Source organism: Paroedura picta, chromosome 3 (assembly GCF_049243985.1).
Source record: "Paroedura picta isolate Pp20150507F chromosome 3, Ppicta_v3.0, whole genome shotgun sequence".
NCBI classification, from domain to species: Eukaryota; Metazoa; Chordata; class Lepidosauria; order Squamata; family Gekkonidae; genus Paroedura; species Paroedura picta.
The window spans coordinates 135,956,099-135,977,266 of NC_135371.1; the positions used below are offsets into that span (position 1 = coordinate 135,956,099).

A 21,168-nucleotide genomic window follows, 5' to 3' on the forward strand; every position below is an offset into this window, starting at 1 on the left:
ACAGAGGTATTTCAATGCTAAACGGATAAGTCAATAGCTGAGGAAGAGAATCCTTGAATAATCAGGCAGCAGCTCTTACTTGCTCCTGAATTCACGCAGGGAAGAAAAGCATGGCAGAAAGAATGTGAGTGATACCTTGTGAGAAGTCCATGGCAGGAATGTTGATTTAGGATAACAAGGCTGAATTATTTGAAGCTGTTTTCAAAACTGGTTCTCCCATATTGTACTTACAAGCTCAAGAAGCCAAGATTTCGGTACAGAGAGATGTAGAACACAAGTTTTTTTCTAAAAATTTATTTTCAGGCCCTTCCATTCACAGCCAAGTCCATATAAAGCACCCAATTTAAGTTCCAGGCACTTATTCTGGAGTAGCCTAATTTATTGTCTAGTAGCCAGTGCATGAACTTTTAATTAGGAGTGTGAGATATATAGTGTCTCCAGTTCATAAGTTTAAAGGCTGAGAAAACAGGTTAGTTTCCCCTCTCAACCATGAGACAAACACTAAATGTCAGGAGTATCGTTATGATAACCTTTTAATGGGGCTTAGTGGAAAAGCACCTGCTTTGGATGCAAAAGGTCCCAGGTTCAACCGCTGGCTCAAAGGTTTTCAGGCAGGAAACAGCCCTCTCCACCTGGAGAGCAACTCCCAGTCCAAGAGCAGATAATACTGAACTCAACTAATCAATGGTGCGACTTGGTATGAGGCAGATTCAAATGAAGTCACGAGAATTTCAGCTGATTAAATTTTGAACCTCTTATGTGAGTTGAGAAATTCTTGAACTTGTAACTGCACAGGATGCTGGCACAACACCATGGATGTGTTAAATGCTGCTTTTTTAAAGGCACATGGAAACTAGAGGTGTTCCACCTATGAAACAAGGGACTAAGACCTTTTTGGCCATGGATTCATTATGTGGCATCAGGCAAAGATCTGTCTTTGACTTATGTGCTCTCGCAAAATGGGGGGAAATCACCTACTTTGCAGAAATTGGAAGAAGAAATTGAAATTGTTGCAGAAATTGAAGGGCTACAGATGATAAAGGATTAACAGTGTCATAGAAAGCCTGGTAAAAACCATGGCATGATCCGATGATGATCTGACCAGCATTCAAAGGCTGAACATTTTGACTTGGAAGTACATCCTTAACTGACCAGGCTCCGAGCATCAAATGGCCACCAACATGCATCAGTTTAATGGGATTAATACTTGATTAGTCTTTATTATACAAGCAACACCTTTTTCTGCCAGCTAGAAATCGTTAGGTTCTCTCGGGATGCATGCCGGAATATCATCTGGATGGATCGGTTATGGCTGCGTGCAACTCTGTTATCTGGAAAGGGTTTTAGAAAGCACCAAGAAGCCAGTCTGAAGCGTCACACGCTTGTAGCAGGTGAAACGCAGAGTTCACCTAGCTACTTAAATGCCAAGTGAACCGCTGAAAGGCAAGCTGCTTGCTCTTAATGCTAGCAGGACCTCTCTGGGTACTGCTTCTCCAGCTCATAAAATGCTATCAGTTTAGGGCTAGGACATTCAAGATGGCTTTGCCCCATTACAGTTCCCAAAAAGAAATGCCAAAGAGCCTGGGTATTGGGGAAGAGAAAACTACCAGACTGAGACATCATTCCACCTGGGGGCTTCTCACTCCTCACAGAACAGGTACTTTTGGACCGCCCATCCCCGTTCCCCCTCTCTCCCAGTTCCCCAGGGACTGTGCAGCCAGTTAGCAACAGCAGCAATAAGACTAAATCACCAGCCATTTAAAATAAAAAGAGAATAGAAAACAAACAAAACAACAAACAAACAAAAAACAAGCACTGCAGCACACCCCTGGCCCCAGCAAAGCTAGCAAGGGGATATTGGGGTACATACCTCCTGGAGTTTGGGGGCAGGGAAAGGTAGAGCCAAAATCATGGAAACATACAAAATGAGGGAGAAAAGAAAATTAAAAAACAAAGGACTTTAACTTGCCCCTGGTGAACACCCTGTTGCAGTCAGACAGGGGTGCTTCCTGAGCTAAAAGGTTTTAAGCAGTAGGGAAGCATAGGAGAGAGGGTTGGTCTTAAAGCTTGGCCAGCATCTTGAATGTTGTTTGTGCAGGGCACCCTCTCCCGTAGAATACTCAGAAGGGAGCATGGCCAGCCTGCAGCTTCTGGGTCAGCAGCATGTCAAATCCAAGAATACAGCAGCCATTTGATTTTCTTTTTTCTTTTTTTCCTGGCAGGGAAGTTTACCCAAGAACTCGAGGACATTCTGGCAGCATCACCAATATGTTCATCACAAGAACAGGCAACCAGGGTTAGTCAGTGATTTTAGTGACAAGATAAATGGCTTGAAGCCAGGCCACCTCTGTGGATAATCTGGGAGTGGCATGCAGCAATGAAGGCACCAAACTGGACCTTTGCCAGTGGCATACAACCAGGGCAGAACAAGGGCTCATTCCTTTGTAACCCTGGATCACCAAGTCTGGCCTCTGGGGGCTACCCCCTCAGCTGGGAGCACTACAGATACAATAACCTCTCCCATTCTCTCGATCTGTCTGCCACAGTGGGATTTTATTCCAGAGAGCAATGTGCTTGGCATGTGGGGGTTAAAGGGAACCTTCCCCTGGAGTGTCACCCCCAGACAGCTGAAGCTGTAAAGCCAGTTCTGAGAACCAAAGAGCCCAGTTTCAGTATGGCTGAAGTCGGGGTTCTCATCTCACCAGCCCCTCCAGACAGAAGGCATTTTTCCTTAGGAAAATTTATTCATGGCTGCTAGTTCCACACCTTTCTAATGATCCAGAGGGAGACAGTACAAAAGGAATACCCCAAGTGCAGCCTTTGCACTTGTTACATCAGTATTTGAAGTATAATCAGAATTTGAAGTATAAACTAATAGCCTTGTACCCAAACGGACATGCATACCAATATAGGTCTGGGGAATATTTCTTGAGATGGGACAGGAGAGTTAGAGTTTGAGCCCCATTTTTCAAATCCCCATTCCTTTTTCCTTCAATCAAGGTTTGTTCCATTTGATAGAAATGAGCTATGCAGGTCCATACCAATACCACAAAAGGGTTAAAATCAAAGCAGCAGAGCACATGCTTTGCATGCAGAAGGACCCAGGGCCAGAACCTCCAGTGGAAGGCTCTTAGCCAAGGCCAGGAAAGGCCTTCCTTTATTTAAATCCCAGAGAATTACGCCTGATTAATGCTCAGTTAGATGGAACAATATTCTGACTTGGTATAAGGCAGCTTTAACTGCAGGAGGGATCACGGATCAGTGGCAGAGCAGCTGCTTTGTATGCAAAAGATCCAGGTTTAATCCCTGGCATTTCCAATTAAAAGGATCAGGCACAAGGTGATGTGAAAGACCTCCACCTAAGATCCTAGAAAGCCAACATCCTGGCTCAGTGTAAGGCAGCATCATTCGTTCATATGTTCAATCACGGCTAGCTATAATGTATGTTGTTTGTATCAGTTTTTATAGTGAAGCCATATTACTTGGACCCAATCCCCAACAGGCTGGAAACTTACCGTGTTTACAGACTTTATTATCATTTGTTCTGTTTGTGTGCATTTATCTCCATGTAAGCATTTGCATATGCAGTACAGCAGTGGCAGCAATTCTTAAATATCAGCTCAAAAAAACTATTAGCTTAATGTCAAAAGTCACCCTAAGGCTAGGGCTGAATGCAGAATGCCTGTTGGCTCAGCTACAATCAGCTTCTTCTGTATTGCATCCTTCACCATATGCTGTAGCTACAACCCCAGGTCCTGGTAGATGAACAGCTTAATAATAATTACTCTGCATAGATACTGCAGCTATTCTATAGCTTGCCCCCACACACAAACTCTTTTCGCTGGGGAACTGTATAAAGTTCCATTATGTTGCCACTAAAGAGTCAGTTAATTGAGCCTGTAGCTTCACAGCAAGCGATGTGAAGGGGAGTGAGAGGGAAAAAAAATAAAAAAATAAACCCAAGCCCTGTATTGTGGATGAATTTCTCTGGTGTCTTGAACAGGACTGACACTCTGACTCCATTGCAAAGTCTAAAACTAAGGTAGGGCCAAAGACTACAGAACTTTGAGAAGTAAGGCCCCAACAAAGAGCCAGAAAATATTCACCCAAGTCAGAACTGAACCTCTGCTCCCTCCTGTGCTACTTGAGGCATAGAATCAAGTGCATTTTTCTCAGCATATCTCTTGAGGAACAGAAGCGACAAGCAGTTCCCCAGCAAACTAAGTGGTGTTTTGCTAGACGGTTACATGCAACTGGGTTTTCAAGTAACCACATATTTGCTGCTTCTGTGTATATCTAAAAGTGGTAAGCTTAAGGCCTTCTTAGCAGTAGAAGTTACATCGCCCTTAGCTGCGCACTCCAAGAGCCCAGCAAGGCCTGGTTCTAAGCTTTGCTGCAGGCTTGGTTGCTTTCCTCAATGAACAAGGAGCAGGCATTCTTTACTGCCTTCTGCAAGACCTTACTTGAAAGGAAAAGGAAGAGTGGACTTCAGAGGACAGGAGGGAGGCCTCTAACCCAGTCTCAGCTCAGATCCCATTAATCAAAACTGCTCCCTTGGAATCAAAAACATCTGTTTCATTTTAATTCATAGAAGACACAAAGCAAAATCAGAAAAGGTCATGTTAAAACACAGATGGATAATTCCATTAGTCATATTTCATGAAGGATGCAACAATGGCAAATCTGAATATTCAGAGAATTGGAGTTTTCAAATTTGATTTGCAGATTCCAAGAGATGTAAGAGCCCTAGAGGAGAGGGGGTAAAAAACCCTGCTCAGGCCAAACAACAGCAAGAGAACTGGAAACTTGGAATGAGCTGGTAGAGTGACAAGTGCTAGGCACGGAGGGCTGGTGAACGTCTTGAAGATGCCATGCATGCACTGCCTGGGTGTGCACAAGCTGTGAGGTTGCCGTGATGCCAGACACAAGCCTGCAATGCAATTTTTCCCCCTGCTGCTCTTGAGATTCACAAAGTCCACATCCCTTTCCCCACCACCACAGATACGTTCTTCCCACACAACTGTAGCAAGAACTGGCTGGCCAAAACCAATGGTAGAGGACCACAGGAAGTTAACATTGCAGTCAAGACCCTCCCTTTTGCTGGACATGCGGCCCACCCCGAATTCTGCAACGGCCTTCTGCACTATACTGTGGCTCCCTCCAAAGCCCCATGCAAAGAACCCAGAAGTCACCAGACTCCTGCAGAGCTCCCTGCAACCCATGCTCTGACAACAGCAACCCTGCTCCCTACAGTTCTGGCTTTACCTTGCGCAAACACACTCACCAAGTTTCAGAAGCCAGCCTTCACGGTCGGGGTTGAAGAAGGTGTGTGTCAAGTCATTGCCATCATCCTCAGGAATTTTGAAAGGCTCATTTTTTATACTCTCATAGAGGTTCTGGTAGGGAGTGAGACGTGCATGACATCAGCCTCTTCTGCCCTCACAAACCCAGCTGCCACTTGCTTGAAGGCAGGCAATTTCACCACCTCCCCTCCTCCACCAGTATCAATCTACACCCCTGTTAAGAAAACACCACGCTAATTCCCCACTGAGCTCACCCTGAGCAGCTCCTCGGGCAGGTCTCCACCATCATTGATGCCCCGGTTCATGGCGATGAAACGCTCCACGGTTGGCTTGTCCTTGACATTGGGGTTGTGCAGGCTGGTGTTGAGCATGATGATGGCAAAGGAGAGCACGTAGCATGTATCTGTGGTCAAGCGGGGCAAGAGGAGTGGGGCGGGGGAATCAGGCTCTGAGTGAGCTATCCTTTTTGACCTCCATTATCAAAGCACAAGTCTGATGCCAAGTTAGACCAAACATGGCATCAAGCCCCATCTGGGTTATTAACTGCCCCCAGTGTGTGTTGCGGGGAGGGAATGGTCCCGTTCATGGTTGAAAATCTGAATACAGATGTAGGAATGAAACTTCCCATTTCAAATCTCATGTAGTACAATGCTAATTTTTAAAGAGTTACAGTCTGCCTTTCAGGCTAAATGTATTTTGAGGCAGTTTACAATTTAAAATACGACTTGTCAACAAACATTAGTTAAAATATCAAGCCTCTGTGATTTAATAGCTATAAAAAACTAATGGCCACAATGAATCCTTAAAATAATCATAAACAGAATTAACTAAGTTAAGGTACCATAAATCACACTCAGACACAAACACACATGCTCTGACACACACATACACACACTCAGCCCCCCCCCCCCCCGGGGAACAAGACTTAAAGGATGTTAAGAACACCAAATCTTCCTTCTTGCCCAAGCCAAGTGAAAACAAAACTCTAGGTGAACAACCTCATTCTGCATAATCGCACCTCTTCTGGGGTTTCTCTAAACATGAAGATTGTTTCAGGGGTTTCTCAACAGAAAAATTTGAGAAAGGCTGTCTTAGGCCATACTCTGCCAGCACTTTGAGCCAAGGACCCGGGGATTATTCCTTCCTAGACCCCTGCCTGTACACTTCAGGACAATACCTGTGGACTGGAAGACGCCAGGGTTGCATTGGCAGTACCGTTGTGCAAAAGCCTCCATCATCCTGTCAATCTTCTGAGCTTCCCCCGGCAGCCGAAAGCTCCAGAGGAACTGCCTGCAGGTGCAACAAAAATGGGCAAGCAGAAAGCATGAATTTATGCTCTGCGAGGACTATAAAACGGCTTAGAGCAGGGGTAGTCAACCTGTGGTCCTCCAAATGTTCATGAACTACAATTCCCATGAGCCCCTGCCAGCAAATGCTGGCAGGGGCTCAAGGGAATTGTAGTCCATGAACATCTGGAGGACCACAGGTTGACTACCCCTGGCTTAGAGAACTGGCTACTTATAGCAAAATTGTGCCCATCTTCCCACAAAACAAAGTAGTTTCCTCTTGGGAATATTTTAGGCATTGTTGAACTATGTGAACATATACGTACAGTTAAATGTGGTTTCCTTTATGCAAGCAAGAAAAGAAGACAGACCCTGATCTCCCCACAATTACTCACCGCAGTGCTTGCACCAGGTTAAGGTCAGTAAACTCATGCAGCTCCACAAATGCATGCAACACCTGGATATTGAAGTCATCTCTAGAGGGGGAGAAAAGAAAACTGTGAATGTGGGAGCGAGTCCCCCAAACTTTTAAGAACCTCTACTCTACATCATACACTTGCCACAGGCTACACCATCTCTCTCTCTTGCCTGCTAGAATTATCATAAAGGGGGTAAAAGAGTTGAATTAACATGCAATCAGGCCTTGAATATGGTCTTCACTCTATTCAAAAGAAGCTTCTGAAAGTGTTCCAGGAGGTTAAGAACACAGACTGCTTCACGGTTCCAGATTTTATGGGGAAGTACTGTGAAGTACTCTGCCCAGCCACAGAGATAGCAGTTAAAATGGCCAAATCTCATCAGGCATTTCTAGTTAATCCCCCTGACAGGACAAGCAGCTCAGCACTGGCTCAGGCCACAGAAACACTCCAAATGGCCAGAGGCACTAAGATCTTGGCCACAAAGTGCTCCTTGGCCAGTCCATATGGTCAGCTCAAAGCCATGAAAAACAGCCATACATAGCTGAATCTAGAGATCACCACCATGTCTAAATGCCTTCCTGAATGTTCCCAAGAAACAGGCAGCAGTTATAACATCGCTCCTAAGAGAGCAGACTGAGCATCATGCACAGAGAGCCCCAGCACACCCATCTGATTACCTTTCACCCAAGTAGTCACCAATGGCCGTCTTATTGAGTCCTTCCCCCTTGTAGAGAAACTGGGCGATGTCATCACATGTGTTCTTCAACAAGTCATTTTCAATCAAGAACTGGATCCCCTGAGAACACAAAGATGGGAGAGTCTCTCTCCAGATTCCTTTTATACAAGAAGCCACAGCTCCCATTCAGTACTTAGCATGCATTCAGCACATATCAAGCTGTTCCAAATGCATCACATAAACTATCTTTGCAATTTTTCTATCAGTTGTGAAGATAGGCCACAGTGCAGATTTGGAGGCTGGGGAAGATTCAGCCATGGTAGGCACAAGCACAGCTTGTTGCCACACTTAATCACTCTCCTAACTCCTGCATTCATGTCGATCAGAGACAAATCTTAGAATGCCACAATGTCTGAATGCAACTTCAGATTGGGGAGATGCAGGTTCAAGTCTTCACTTTGCCCGGACATTCACTGCGTGAGAGCCCCACGCTCTCCACATAACCCACCTCCTCACAGGGCTATTGGGATGTGCAGGAGCCATGATCCAAGGAGCTCTGCAAATAAGAAGCATCCCCACCCTAGCTTCCCCCAGTAAGAAGATGCTACAAGGGAAGCATGAGCCTCTAACGAGGAAGGGACTGATCAAAGTGAGATAAACGAATCAGAGATCAAACCCAACCACAGAGTTCAAAATGAAGCTAGCCATTTTGTGTTCAGTCCAGCCCGCCAAGCCCTCGATCAGGCAGCAGTCATTACCTTCTTGGGGTCCATGTTGAACTTCTTCCTGCCCATTGCCACCTGCTTGTTCCTCTGCATTGTTTTCCTAGACGGCACGAAAGAGACCGATTTGATGAGGCACAGCAAGTGGACACTACTTCATGAAGTCTCTCTGCCTCTTGCTTCCTCACAGGCACAAGCGGGGCTAAGGACACAGCTCTTCTCGAACGGGGCGTATTGCTTCCCTCGACACTCCCATCCTGAAGCCAAGCTCCCGAGAGACAAGCAACTGCCTTCCCTCCCAGCCACCAAAGGGATAACATCGCTCAAGCCCCCAGCTGTCTATTGTAGGATGTGAATGCATTCCAGCTCTAGAACAGAGGCTGCTACAGGGAAACGGCATAAATCAGCAGGCCCGCCCCTGAAGATGCCTCAGTCTGCCCTGTGATGCAGACACAGAGGAGCCCTGGCTTACCCTCAGTAGCCAAGGCCTGGCTGCTGCAGGGAAAAGTGAGGAAAACACACTGGGCGACCAAGAGGGGCACCACATGCCAAGTTCCCATTGACAATTAGGGCTGCCTAATCCACTGGTGACTGACTCCATCTGCCCCAGTTCAGCTAACTGCCTAAGACAGGGAATCTAGTGGCAGATGGGGGAAGCAAAGTAATCTTAGTGGAGTTTGGGCTGGAGGGAGGAGAAGGGAAGGGAAGACAAGCTCAAACCAGAGATCCTTTGATAACACTGCAGGGCAATAGGAAGCCTGTGGGATTCCTCTAACCTGCACCAGCTGCTTACAGGACAGGGATTTTGGCCACCCCATCCCTCTCCATAGACTGACACAGCTTTCCTCAGACTTCATCTTACTGGGTCTGAACACAGACACCCATCTTGCGCTGTGGAGCAGTGCTAAGAAGAAAAATTAGGTGCTGTGCACAACCATGGGCAAATCCAGACCAAGAGATTCTCACTTCTCTGACAAGGGAAGTCAGCAGCAGACGGAGCACATAGATTTTACTAGGGAACAGGAACAAATCCAACACACCTTTGCATGCAGGTGTATGGAAACCTGGCTATGTGTGGGTTGTGTTTGATTCTCAGCCTGGCCCAAGTGCTGAGTACAGAAGCTGCCCCAGAAACAGGCAGTGCTATTTCAATGGGTAAATTTGGACCCCAGATGAAGGTGATGACAGGATTAATTTCAGCTTCACCACAGAGATTTCCCTTTCCCCCAGGTGTCCAAAATGAAACCCTCCCGAGCTTTCTGACAGAAGCAGCACTCACCTCTCTTCCGTGGACCCCAGGTTCTCGATTTCATTAGTCACCTCTGCTATCTCATCTTTCAGGCGCTGCAAAGAGGGGGGGAAGCAGGAGAAAACCACTGTGGGAGCCATGACAGGGGAAGGCTCTTGCTCAGCAAGGGGGGGGGGGGGGAGAGAACTTCAGGATGAAGAGAAAGGCTGCTGTCACTCCAGCCTTATCTGATCACCATGTCTCTTCTCCAGTCTCATTAATCCACAAGAGAAGAGATGCACACAAGAGACTGGAAAGGCTTTATGTTCAGAGAGCCTGCTTGCGGGAAAGGGAGGCCAGAGTTCTGGCCATAAATATAATAGCCAGGAAATCTCTCTCTGTCTCCTGCCTAAGGGGCAACTCCTGCACTTCAGGTCCTTCAATATTAACCATTCTTAGTGGAAGCCTGCTGGAGGCAACCCACCCCCACCCCTGAGCATGGGGACCTAAGAAAAGCACGGGGCTCCGTCTTGGCTCAGAGGCCAGGCAGGCTGAGGATGGCAGTCTGCAGGAGGTTTTCATGTGCCAGGCTCCTCTCAGAAGGGAAGAACTGACAATGGCTCTTCAATAAAAGCAGCTTATTATACTTTAAGTTGTCTTCAGATCAATGTTTTAAAGTTGGTATCCAGGTTCCAGCCATGTTTTTGGAGACCCTCCCTTTTCAATGGTTTTCCTTCTAATAATTCTCATCAAGTCCAATTTTTAGAACAGGGTGAAACAAAGAATTTTCTGTTCCCACAGCATCACAAAGGCAGCACACTCATACAGTAGTGGAAAGTATCACATCTCTCTCTGAATGGGCCTCCCCATTGACTACCAGTTTTAAAAGATTGATTCGAAGACACTTGAAGTATAATAAACTGTTTTTATTGAACAGCCATTGTCGGTTCTCTTCTGGCTTGTAGCTTCGTTGGACCTATGGTCTCTCTCCAGCTCCTCTAAGAAGGAAGCAAGAGGAGTGAGCCCCTGGGGCTAACTTAATTACTGGCTAATCTCATTAAGAGGTGTCCAGTATACGACAGTGATTCGCCTCCATGCGGCCTTAATTGTTGCTGATGGGACTGATGAGTATGTCTGCCAAAGGCAGCACTCTGAGGGAGTGCAAAGCCCCATGCCTCAGCCACAAATAGGCTACTGGCCAATTCAATGAGCAGCTAGGACATGGGCCAAATTCTTACACATCCTTCTGGAAGAGGATGGCTCCCCCCCCCACACACACACCATCTTGAAGAAGAGCACCAGTTTCAAACAGCCCTGAAAATGAAAATAGTGACTGAAGACAGAGAACCGTCAAGCCCAACACATCTCCCCACGTTGTTATCATCACAGGCAGCATCTCCTGCTCGCTGAGGCAGCCAATAGTATACAGCTGACTGCTCTGCAAAGACCGTGCTCAATCTCTCCACCTTATAAACCCTCACTTCCTGGTTGCCAAGCATATAATCCTTTTTGGATTTGTTTTGGGAGCACCTGTGTTTTATTTCTAAAAGTCAACTGTTTCTGCAAAGAAACATCTAATACCAGCACAAGATGTCTGGGGCTTAGCTGTGGTTACTCATGAAAGAAACACCGTGGATGCTCAGAAGCACTCTTATTTTTACCCTCTTGTTTCCAGGGTGCTTTCTGTATTCACCGTTTAATTTTGATTGGTGGTATCTCTTTAATCCATATCCTGTTTGCATCTGTTCCTGCACTCTGCCTATCTTCTTTCTCAGATTATTTCCTCCAAATCACAGAGTTAAACTCTGTACTCTAAAAAAAAAAAACCAAATTGCCAAGATTTTTTCTCTCCCACCCCACCCTTTTTTTGAGCTGTTGTTTGGTCTCTGTTGATTGGTTTCCGGCAGGAGCAACCCCTTTCACTTAAGATGGCTCTGTTTTAGTTCTGCCTTTATTTTGTCTCAACTTTTGTGCTGTGAAGACATTTCCCCTGCTTTACTAGCTCCTTGATAAGCACTCTTATCAGAAGGAGTTAAAAATCAGTCTGTCTTTTCCTCCAGCTGCCCCTCCCCCCTTCTCCAAGTCTCCATATGTGCTTCACGTGTTAGGGGAGGGGACATTCACCAGGGCTGTCCTCAGTCTGCACTTTCCCCCTGCCTTTCCCTCCCATCTTGGCAATTTCTTTTTTTTTAAGTGAAGGGGACACTTTACACTGGGATTCCTTTCTTTAAAAAAATGATTGTATGGGGCCAGTTCACTTCATTCTTTAAACAAAAAAAAAAAACACTAGTGAACCTTGTGAATAGGGCCCACAGGCAGTAAACTTCCAATCAGTAAGGTGCTTGCCTTGATATTACAACTTTATCAGTTCAAGTTTGGCGGTAGAGCTTGATTTTTTCCCCTCCATGTAGGAGTTCTCATTTATTTATTTATTTTTACTTTTTCAAAGTATGAGCTTTTCAAAAGTAAAAGGGCTGTTCCTGCCAGAAACCAAACATTCAGCAGAGACCTATGCACAATGTCAATGCTGTAGGCACAGCTGCAGTGGGGGGGGGGGGGAGGAGAGAAAATTAGAAAGAGGGAGGACATCTACATGTGAAATAGAGTTCAATGGGTCTGCACTCCTCCAATGAAGTGGAGAAAATCCACTCTTGGATATGCCAGGGAATAAGTAGTGTGACTCCAGAGTTGATCCTAAGCAGTGCAGATGGGGGTGGGGAGCAAGCAGCATCAGAGTGGAAATCAGGGTCAGGTGCAGATTTTTTTTTTTTTACAAAGTCAAATGAACTTCAAAAGCCCAGTGCAGATAAGACCCAGGACTCAGTTTTAAAACCAGAAATTGAGTACTGATTTGGGTTGGGTTTTTAACATTTCTATTTTATGTGGGCATTTTATCTTTGACTATAACCAGCCGTGAGACTGTTCCCCAATAGCAGCAAGTACTTCGGGCCCAAAGAGAGTGAGAGACAACCGCCAGAACACAAAGACCAAAGTACCCCAAAGTGGCCAAACAGCCTTCAAGAGGGAACCTGGGATAGCAGGAAGTGCTGTCTTATATATCAGAAACACGCACACACCTATTCATCAATCCCTGTTACGTCTCTTCTGATTCCCCTCCCCCTCCCCCCCCCCCCATACACAGACCATACCTGTATGTCTGCCAGCAGCTCCTGCTTGCGTCGCCGGATGTTCTCAAGCTCCTGACACTCCTCGGGGGACAGGTCGCTGGGCACTGTTGGGCAAAGACAGACAGGTCACCTACCATGAGTGGACCTATGTTATGTCACCCAAACAGGACCCCCAAGACAGCAAACATTAAAAACACATGTACACTAATTCAATTAAAACAAAAACCAGCTAGGAGCACCATAAAAGTCACATAATGCCATGGCTTGTTCCTAGAGAGCCTGACCCAAAAGCAGCAATTACAGGCCATGCTACTTTCTGTGGCCAGAATATATAGAGAAGTTTTCTAGGGTATGGTCAATGGGGATACACTAATTTTGTTTACTCATTTTGTAGGCTCCATTCTTTCCAATGCTTATGTTTTTAAATGGGATTCATTACACCACCTAAGTGTCCCTGGTTTGCCAAATAAATAACAAAAAGGGCGATTAGACAAATTTTTATTGTTATTTATTAAATGTCTAAACCGCCCTCCCAAGACCAGCTCAGGGTGGTGTACATACATAGATTACAAACAACTGTTACAACAAAACCACAATAAACAATACAGTCTAATTAAGACAAAGAAGAAGAGCTGTTTCTTATATGCCACTAATCTCTACCAGGAGTCTCAGAGTGGCTGACAATCACCTTCCCTTTCCTCTCCCCACAACAGACACCCTGTGAGGTAGGTGAGGCTGAGAGAGCCCTGATATTACTGCTCAGTCAGAACAGCTTTATCAGTGCTGTGGTGAGCCCAAGGTCACCCAGCTGGCTGTATGGGGGGAGTGGGGAATCAAACCCAGCTTGCCAGATTAGAAGTTGTCACTCCTAACCACTACACCGCACTGTTAAAAACCTGTTAACAATTTAGTAGCATCTGATTAGCAGCATTGATTGTCTTCTATCCAGAAGCTGGTCACTGCCAGTGGGTCTTCCCAGGGTAGTGTCCCCATGAGGGTGTCTTTTCTATTAGGAGGGTCCATAGATGTTTCATAGTCATTGGCCTCAACCAAAGGTTTGGTGGAAGAGCTCCATCTTACAGGCCCTGTGCAACTGTGTCAGTTCCAAGAGGACCCTGATCTCCTCCGGGATCTTATTCCACCAAGTAGGGGACAGGACTGAGAATGTCCTGGCCCTCATTGAGGCCAAATGTACTTCCTTGGGGCCAGAGGCCACCAACCAGTTGGAATGTTCAGAACAGAGTGCTCTTCAGTGGTCATAGGCAGGGGAAGTTAGACCTATCTGTAGATGTTAGCCACGACAAGCTACAATGATCCTGTGTCATTTTATAGCCCACTTTTCATTACCTAAAGGGGTCATAAAGTGGCTTGTAATTGCCTTTCTCTCCCACAACTTTCACCCTGTGAGGTAGGTGGGGCTGAGAGAGCTCTAAGAGAACAGTAACTAGGTCCAAGGTTTCCCAGCCAGCTGCATATGGAGAAGTGCATAATCAAACCTGGTTCTCCAGGTTAGAGGCCACCACTCTTAACCACTATACCACACTACGTATCTCTGGCTGCTTCAGGAAAACAAGGTGTGGCTATGACCATGCCCAGCTTTCCAAAAGCATTTGGCTTGCCACTGTCAGGCACAGAATGCTGGGCAAGAGGGGTACACTTGTCTGATTCTAACATGTACTAAGCCAGTGGTTCTTGGCGGCCGAGGCCAGCAGCCACAAGCAGCGGTGTCTGGCGGCGACGGCTGCAGGCGGCTGCAAGTGGCAGCAGCGGGGCAGCGGTGGCGGGTGGCAGCGGAGGCATTGAAATGGCTGCCTCCATACTGTCCAACCGTTCTGCGCATGTGCGCATGCACACGCTGTCCTGCATGCATGCACATGCTGATCCTGCCGACAGCGCCACAGTTGGGGTCGCAGCACTGGAGTGGTTGAGAACCACTGTACTAAGCCCTTTAGAAAACTCAAACCAGTTTACGCTGGGCTCCCAGGCTGGCCAAGACCCCCTTTGCTTAACAGCAAGTGACATCAAGGCCACTCAAATTGTTTTGTCCTGTAAGAACAGAATGGGTGCGACAAGTTTTGCATATAAGGCTTCAGATGACTGTCATTGTCACTGGCAATGAAAGATGCTTTGAACACAATGGCAGCTACACAACACTCATAGTTGGGGGGGAGGGCATTATTTTACAGAAAGGGAAAGCCACAAATCCACTAGGAAGGGCAACGTGACTGCACCAAAACTAGCAAGGAACAGAAGCCAAAAGATATTTTCTTCTCCAACATTTCTAAATGTTCAGAAATTCAAATTCAGTATGAAATGGGTTCTTGAGCTGTTGCAATTAGTTGCATACAAGGAAAATATGCAAAAAAGGTATAGACTTCACCCTATAATTTTGGAGAAGCAGAAGGATTTACACCCACTGAAATTCCCCTTTCTATACAGCTGTTACAAAGGTACGGGATGAACCTGACTCCTAATGAACCCAGCTAACCTACTACATGCTGCTGCACCAGGCTCTAGAGTTTCCAGGTTATACTTTGAACTCTTCATTCTGAAAACAGGCTGCAAGAGGAGTGCAGACAGCAATGGCTTAATTCACTCACAATTGCTGGACGTGGGCTGGGAACTACATGAAGCCTATTCCTGTTAAATACTGTACACAACAACATGTGATCCTGTTCTATGCATGTGAAGCCCCCTCACACACACACACACCCCGGACAACAACAGTACCCCCACTCCCCCTGAATGAGCCGGCCTGCAGGTGTATCACCTGAAGATTACAGGAGGGTGCAAATGGGAGTCATCACACAGCAACCTCTCCCCTTCTCCATGTGGCCCTAATTACAGCCCTCTCTGCCTAGGACTGAACAGGGTTTGCATTCTCCAATGTAGCAATTCAAAACACTGGAGCATGAGCAAGCACTGCACTCAAGAAACCTGCACCTGCTGTCTCCTGCTGTTAGAAAGAGGACCCACATGAACACTCAGCCATCCATTTATATTAAGTGGGGAGAGAAGAAGAAGAAGAAGAGTTGGTTCTTATATGCCGCTTTTCCCTACCTGAAGGAGGCTCAAAGCGGCTTACAGTCGCCTTCCCATTCCTCTCCCCACAACAGACACCCTGTGGGGTGGGTGAGGCTGAGAGAGCCCTGATATCACTGCCCGGTCAGAACAGTTTTATCAGTGCCATGGCGAGCCCAAGGTCACCCAGCTGGCTGCATGTGGGGGAGTGCAGAATCGAACCTGGCATACCAGATTAGAAGTCCACACTCCTAACCACTACACCAAACTGGCTCTCAACCCTAAATGCGGAAGAACCCTAAATGCGGAAGTTTTGAAATGTCAGTTGGAATCAAAGTAAGCCAATACCGGCCAGTGCATCTCATCTTCTGCTTGGAGCTCTTCAAGAGACAGCCGGTGTCATGATTTAAGAATGCTAACCTTGGACAATATGAAGGATTGTAACTCTACCAATAAGAGACCTTTCATCACCCCAACTCATGGATCAATGAAAGGCTCCCACTTAGGACCAATCAGGTTCTTTGGTGGGCTAGCCAAGCTGTATGTAAGCCTGTGTTGTTCCTCTCTTCCCTGTTTGGTGTCTGGAGTTGGTGTTGATTGAATAAAGAACTGCTGGATTTGAGAAACTGCGTTTGTGTCTTGCCGAACCCACAGACTTATTAGTTATAGTAATTAAGTTTCTTTCACATACACACCCCAACCCCCATGGAAGGAGGCAAGGAGATGAGCTAAAAGGTGAGATCAAAAGCTAACAAAAGAGGAGCCCTGTAGGATCTGACCAACAGATCATCTAGTCCAGCATCCTGTCTCATTCAGTAGCTAACCAGCAACATGTCATAGAGGCCAAGGCCTTCCCGTGATATTGCCTCCAGGCTCTGGGATTCAGAGGATTAGGGTCTCTGATTGTAGAGGTTCCTCCCAGTCACCATGGCTATTAGCCTTTGATAGACTTATCTCCATGAATCTATCTAATCCCCATTTAAAGCTGTTTATTCCTGTGGCCATCCTCTGTCAGCAAATTCCACATTTTCATCCTTCTCTTTAAAGTCCTGAACCTATTGCCTTTGGGTTCTGATATTCTGGGAGTAGGAGAAAAAATTCTTTTTGTGAGTTCTCTCCACCCCATCCAAAACTTTATAAACCTCTATCATGTCCCCCCTTTCCAACTCTATGATTCTATTCCACTTCCCTTCCTTTCTTTCAATTCTTCCTTCCCTCCTTTCTTCATCCCCGTCCTTCTTTCTTTCTTTCTTTCTTTCTTTCTTTCTTTCTTTCTTTCTTTCTTTCTTTCTTTCTTTCTTTCTTTCTTTCTTTCTTTCTTTCTTTCTTTCTTTCTTTCTTTCTTTCTTTCTTTCTTTCTTTCTTTCTTTCAATTCTTCCTTCCTTCCTTCCTTCCTTTTGACTTGAAAAGGGGGAAAAATGACTGAAATTACAGGTTTTTCTGACTGGCAATAAAGGTATTAGATTACAACCATTAAATATTGGGGAGGTTACCATGGTCTTGAATCCCAGAATAAAAAGTTTAAACTAAAGACACTGGATCAAAAGCAGTCACTGAGCAATGAGGTATGACATTTTCAACCTGGATTTAATAACAGTAGTAAATGTTGTTTTATTTTAATAATAATTGTGCTTTGACCAATTTCCTTTTGTAACCTGTGCTCTCCATTTCCTACCTGCCATACCAGATAATGAGGTCACAGAGGAAAGGCACACACAAGGCAAATCACAACCCAACTTTTGCTTTATGGGGGGGGGGGGCCACAGAATTGTCTGGAAGACCATATTTGGCCAGGGCTTTATAGCTGGACGAAAGGCGTAATTCAAATCAATCACCTGAAGGACTACAGGAAAGCTGAACTGTGCTCCAGATGCTGGACCTACCTGTGTGTGGCAGCACAGACCCAGTGGGCTCTCCCACCTCAAAAAACAGATACTAAAAGGGAAGTATATGCTAAACCACGAGCCTCTTGTGGTGCAGAGTGGTAAGGCAGCCGTCTGAAAGCTTTGTCCATGAGGCTGGGAGTTCAATCCCAGCAGCCGGCTCAAGGTTGACTCAGCCTTCCATCCTTCCGAGGTTGGTAAAATGAGTACCCAGCTTGCTGGGGGGTAAACGGTAATGACTGGGGAAGGCACTGGCAAACCACCCCGTATTGAGTCTGCCATGAAAACGCTAGAGGGCGTCACCCCAAGGGTCAGACATGACTCGGTGCTTGCACAGGGGATACCTTTACGCTAAACCACAATCAAAGTCAGAAGGAACTCATGTAGGCAGTCAGGAACATAAAACTTTAAAGCAGATGAGTGAACATAAAATAGCTTTAATTATCAGCTTCCTCAAAATCAGAAGTCAGAGGATTTAAAATGCAATAACTACTGCTTGATATCAAACTTACCCCAGTTACAGGCTAAAGTTTCATAAATATTTCCTCAGTGACAATTAACAGTCAGACTTACAAGAGCTCAAACAGCAGAACAAACGGTCCCATCCCTCTGAGCCTTTTAGGACCCATATTGGGGGGGAATTCACTTGACGTTTCCCGAAATGTGTTTCTGAAAGGCTCAGAGTGTTGGGAACATTCATTCGGTTGTTTGATCTCTTGTAAGCCTGACTGTTAATTGTCACTGAGGAAGGATTTATGAAACTTTAGCCTGTAACTGGGGTAAGTTTGATATCGGAGCAGAAGTTGTTACATTTTGGATCCTCTGACTTCTGATTCTGAGGAAGCTGAGGATTAAAGCTACTTCCTGCTCACACATCTGCTTTAAAGATTTATGTTCCTGGTTGCTTGCATGGGTTCCTTTTGACTTTGACTTTTGACTCAACAAACAAACAAACAAACAAACAAACTCCCCACCATACAATGGGACAGACATTCCCCAAATACCACCAGAAGAATTCAAGCAATGCTTTTGTCTATCACACGGTAGCTGAGTGGGCAGGCAGGGAGAATGTCTTGGCTTGATCCTGCCAGGACTTTTGCAAACTCAGCTGGCTTCAATTGGGAGAGGCAGGACAGAGCCCAGAGGGTCACAATCAGAACTGGGATTGCTTGTACCGTTCCTACCAAGGTTGCAGGCAGAATGGAAAGACCAATGATCCCATGGGACAAGATCTAATTTCTTTCAGATACTGGGAATAGGATAAGAAGCTCCACTACATCTCAGCACTCCTCAGCTTGAGGAGAGAGAGCAATCCTCCCCCCTCCCCCCCCCTTTCCCATTTTTAGAGGCAGCCCAGATCCATAGCTGGAACGGGGAGCCAAGCCTCAAGCCTATTTCAGGGAGATCAAAGTTCCTGACACAACAAGGCTCCATTGTACGGCTGTATGAACAGAGAAACCAAACAAGGGAAGTGCCTTTTTGTTGCTTTGCAGTTGGACACGAGGGCAGGAACCCGAAGCCAAACTTACTGCTGTGGTAATAGCATACAGAGGCGGCTGTTCTTAAAGAGGCAGCGGTTCTCAACTTCCAGCAATTAGGCCGGAGGACAGAAAGCAGGAGGGCAAGGTGACTGACATGCTAAGCCTAGAGCCAGTCACTTGTCCCACCAAACCAGATATAGGTCAAATACCGTCAAGGACTTGAAGTATCCAACGCATACCACCAGCACAGAGAATTCAGCTAATTTCAGTGGTCATTTGCACCCATGTCTTACAGAGCACAGTGCCAGATCTTATGGAGACTTTGCTTCATAAAATGTGTTTGACCTACATCTGATTGGGTGAGCATGGGACAAATGACAGTCTCTAGGCTTAAAATGCAAATGCATGATCCATGGCTCTTGGAACTGCCACATTTTGTAAATAAAAACTGCTGGCAACTAAGGCCAGGCTAAGCCAAACATATCCAGGATCCCTTTACAATGGAAAGGTTCCTTCCAAAGAAAGAACCAAGGGCCAATTAACACAGTTGGGATTCCGTGGACCCACCTTGGTTTCTTGCTTAGGACAGGCTTTCTCAACCAGGGTTTAATGAAACCCTGGGGTTTATTGATGGCTCTGGAAGGGTTACCTGAATGGGTGGGAGTTAATTAATTGTTAATATATTATTTAAATGTATTAAACATGTTTGGGTGATATGACCCTATATGGTCATGTTGACCCGCCCCCCCCCTCCCAAAATGGCCATTGATGGGACTGGAGGGCATGGGTGTGGCTGTATATACGTGTATGCCATATTCTGCATGATCCTGCTACTTCTGGGGTTTCTTGGAGCCTGAAGAATGTTTTACGGGTTTCTCAATGGTAAAAAAACGGAGAAAGGCTGGCCTAGGAAATAGCCCCAAAGATGCTTCACTGCCTGAAAAGTAGCTTAGGGCAAGATGCTAGAAAGTCAGTTGAACTAGGAAAGGAAAGGAAAGCTCAGACTTTTGAGAGAGGTTGGATAGTTCATCTGCATAACATCTGAGAGACAGCAAGCATGCAGTCAGGCACTTGTGTGGCCCCTTCTTAGGGGCAGAGCTTAGGAAAACATCATAACTTGTGTCAATTAAAGTTCACATCACAAATATGTCAAAGCATGCTTATATGGGTTATATGGTAAGTACAATTGTCCTTCCCATGCAAAATTATGGCTAGCTGGGAATGCTAGACTTCTATCATGACAATGTTTCCTATGGACCAGTCTCAGTCCCCACACTCTTCTGCATCTAGCTGCTTCTTTTAAAAGGGCCCAAAGGTGAAGTGCAGAGCAGAGCCATTACAGAAGTCTCTCAAAGAGGCTAAATCCCCACATTTTCCCTGCTAATGTCTTGTGCAAATTCATGTTGCTTCTTGAACTTGATGTAGTCAGCTTGGTATAACAGTTAAGAGAGGTGGTCTCAAATATGGAGAACTGGGTTTGATTCTCCATTCTTCCTCCACATGCAACCAGCTGGGTCACCTTGGGCCACTCAGTTCTTACAGAGCTCACTCAGCTTCACCTACCTCACAGCCTGTCTGTTGTGGGGAGAGGAAAGAATGGCGATTGTAAGTCGCTTTTTCCTTTGGGTAGTAAAAAGTGGGGAACAAAAAGCCAGCTCTCCTTCTTCAGAGATTCCAAGTAGGAGAAACCAGGCTTTGAGGATGGCCCCACGACCCAATTAAAAGGTAGGATGGCACAGAACGTCATTCTAGACCCCAGGCCATGTGCGGCTGAATCAAATATGAGGCCACTGACAATATTTGCCCAGGTGGCTGGCAGTCAGCCCTATGTAGGAAATGCACCTGCATGGGCTTCTGCAAAGGTTAAATGAACCAAGGCACACTGGACAGTTTGAGCCCAAGGAAACTCTCTTCTCAGTTCTTTGGGCATGCAAGTAGCAGTTCCCAAGGGGTGATGAGTCCTCCAGTGTTATTCATCAGTGCATGAGTCTCCCTGATTTCAGGCCCTGGATAAGACATG

General features: G+C 46.0%; 1 protein-coding gene across 4 annotated transcripts in view; it reads right to left on the bottom strand.

Moving 5' to 3' along the window:
* CYTH1 (cytohesin 1) overlaps window positions 1-21,168 on the bottom strand; it is a 71,154-nt gene that overhangs the window by 6,634 nt on the left and 43,352 nt on the right. For 3 of the 4 annotated variants that reach the window (XM_077328135.1, XM_077328136.1, XM_077328137.1), the window contains exons 2-9: window positions 12,784-12,866; window positions 9,686-9,750; window positions 8,443-8,509; window positions 7,686-7,804; window positions 6,985-7,065; window positions 6,481-6,593; window positions 5,558-5,706; window positions 5,284-5,396 (exon numbers count right to left, since the gene is read on the bottom strand). In XM_077328135.1, the coding sequence (XP_077184250.1) occupies window positions 5,284-5,396; window positions 5,558-5,706; window positions 6,481-6,593; window positions 6,985-7,065; window positions 7,686-7,804; window positions 8,443-8,509; window positions 9,686-9,750; window positions 12,784-12,866 (790 nt within the window). The remainder of the gene's footprint in view (window positions 1-5,283; window positions 5,397-5,557; window positions 5,707-6,480; window positions 6,594-6,984; window positions 7,066-7,685; window positions 7,805-8,442; window positions 8,510-9,685; window positions 9,751-12,783; window positions 12,867-21,168) is intronic. The other variant, XM_077328134.1, reaches the window with a different exon arrangement.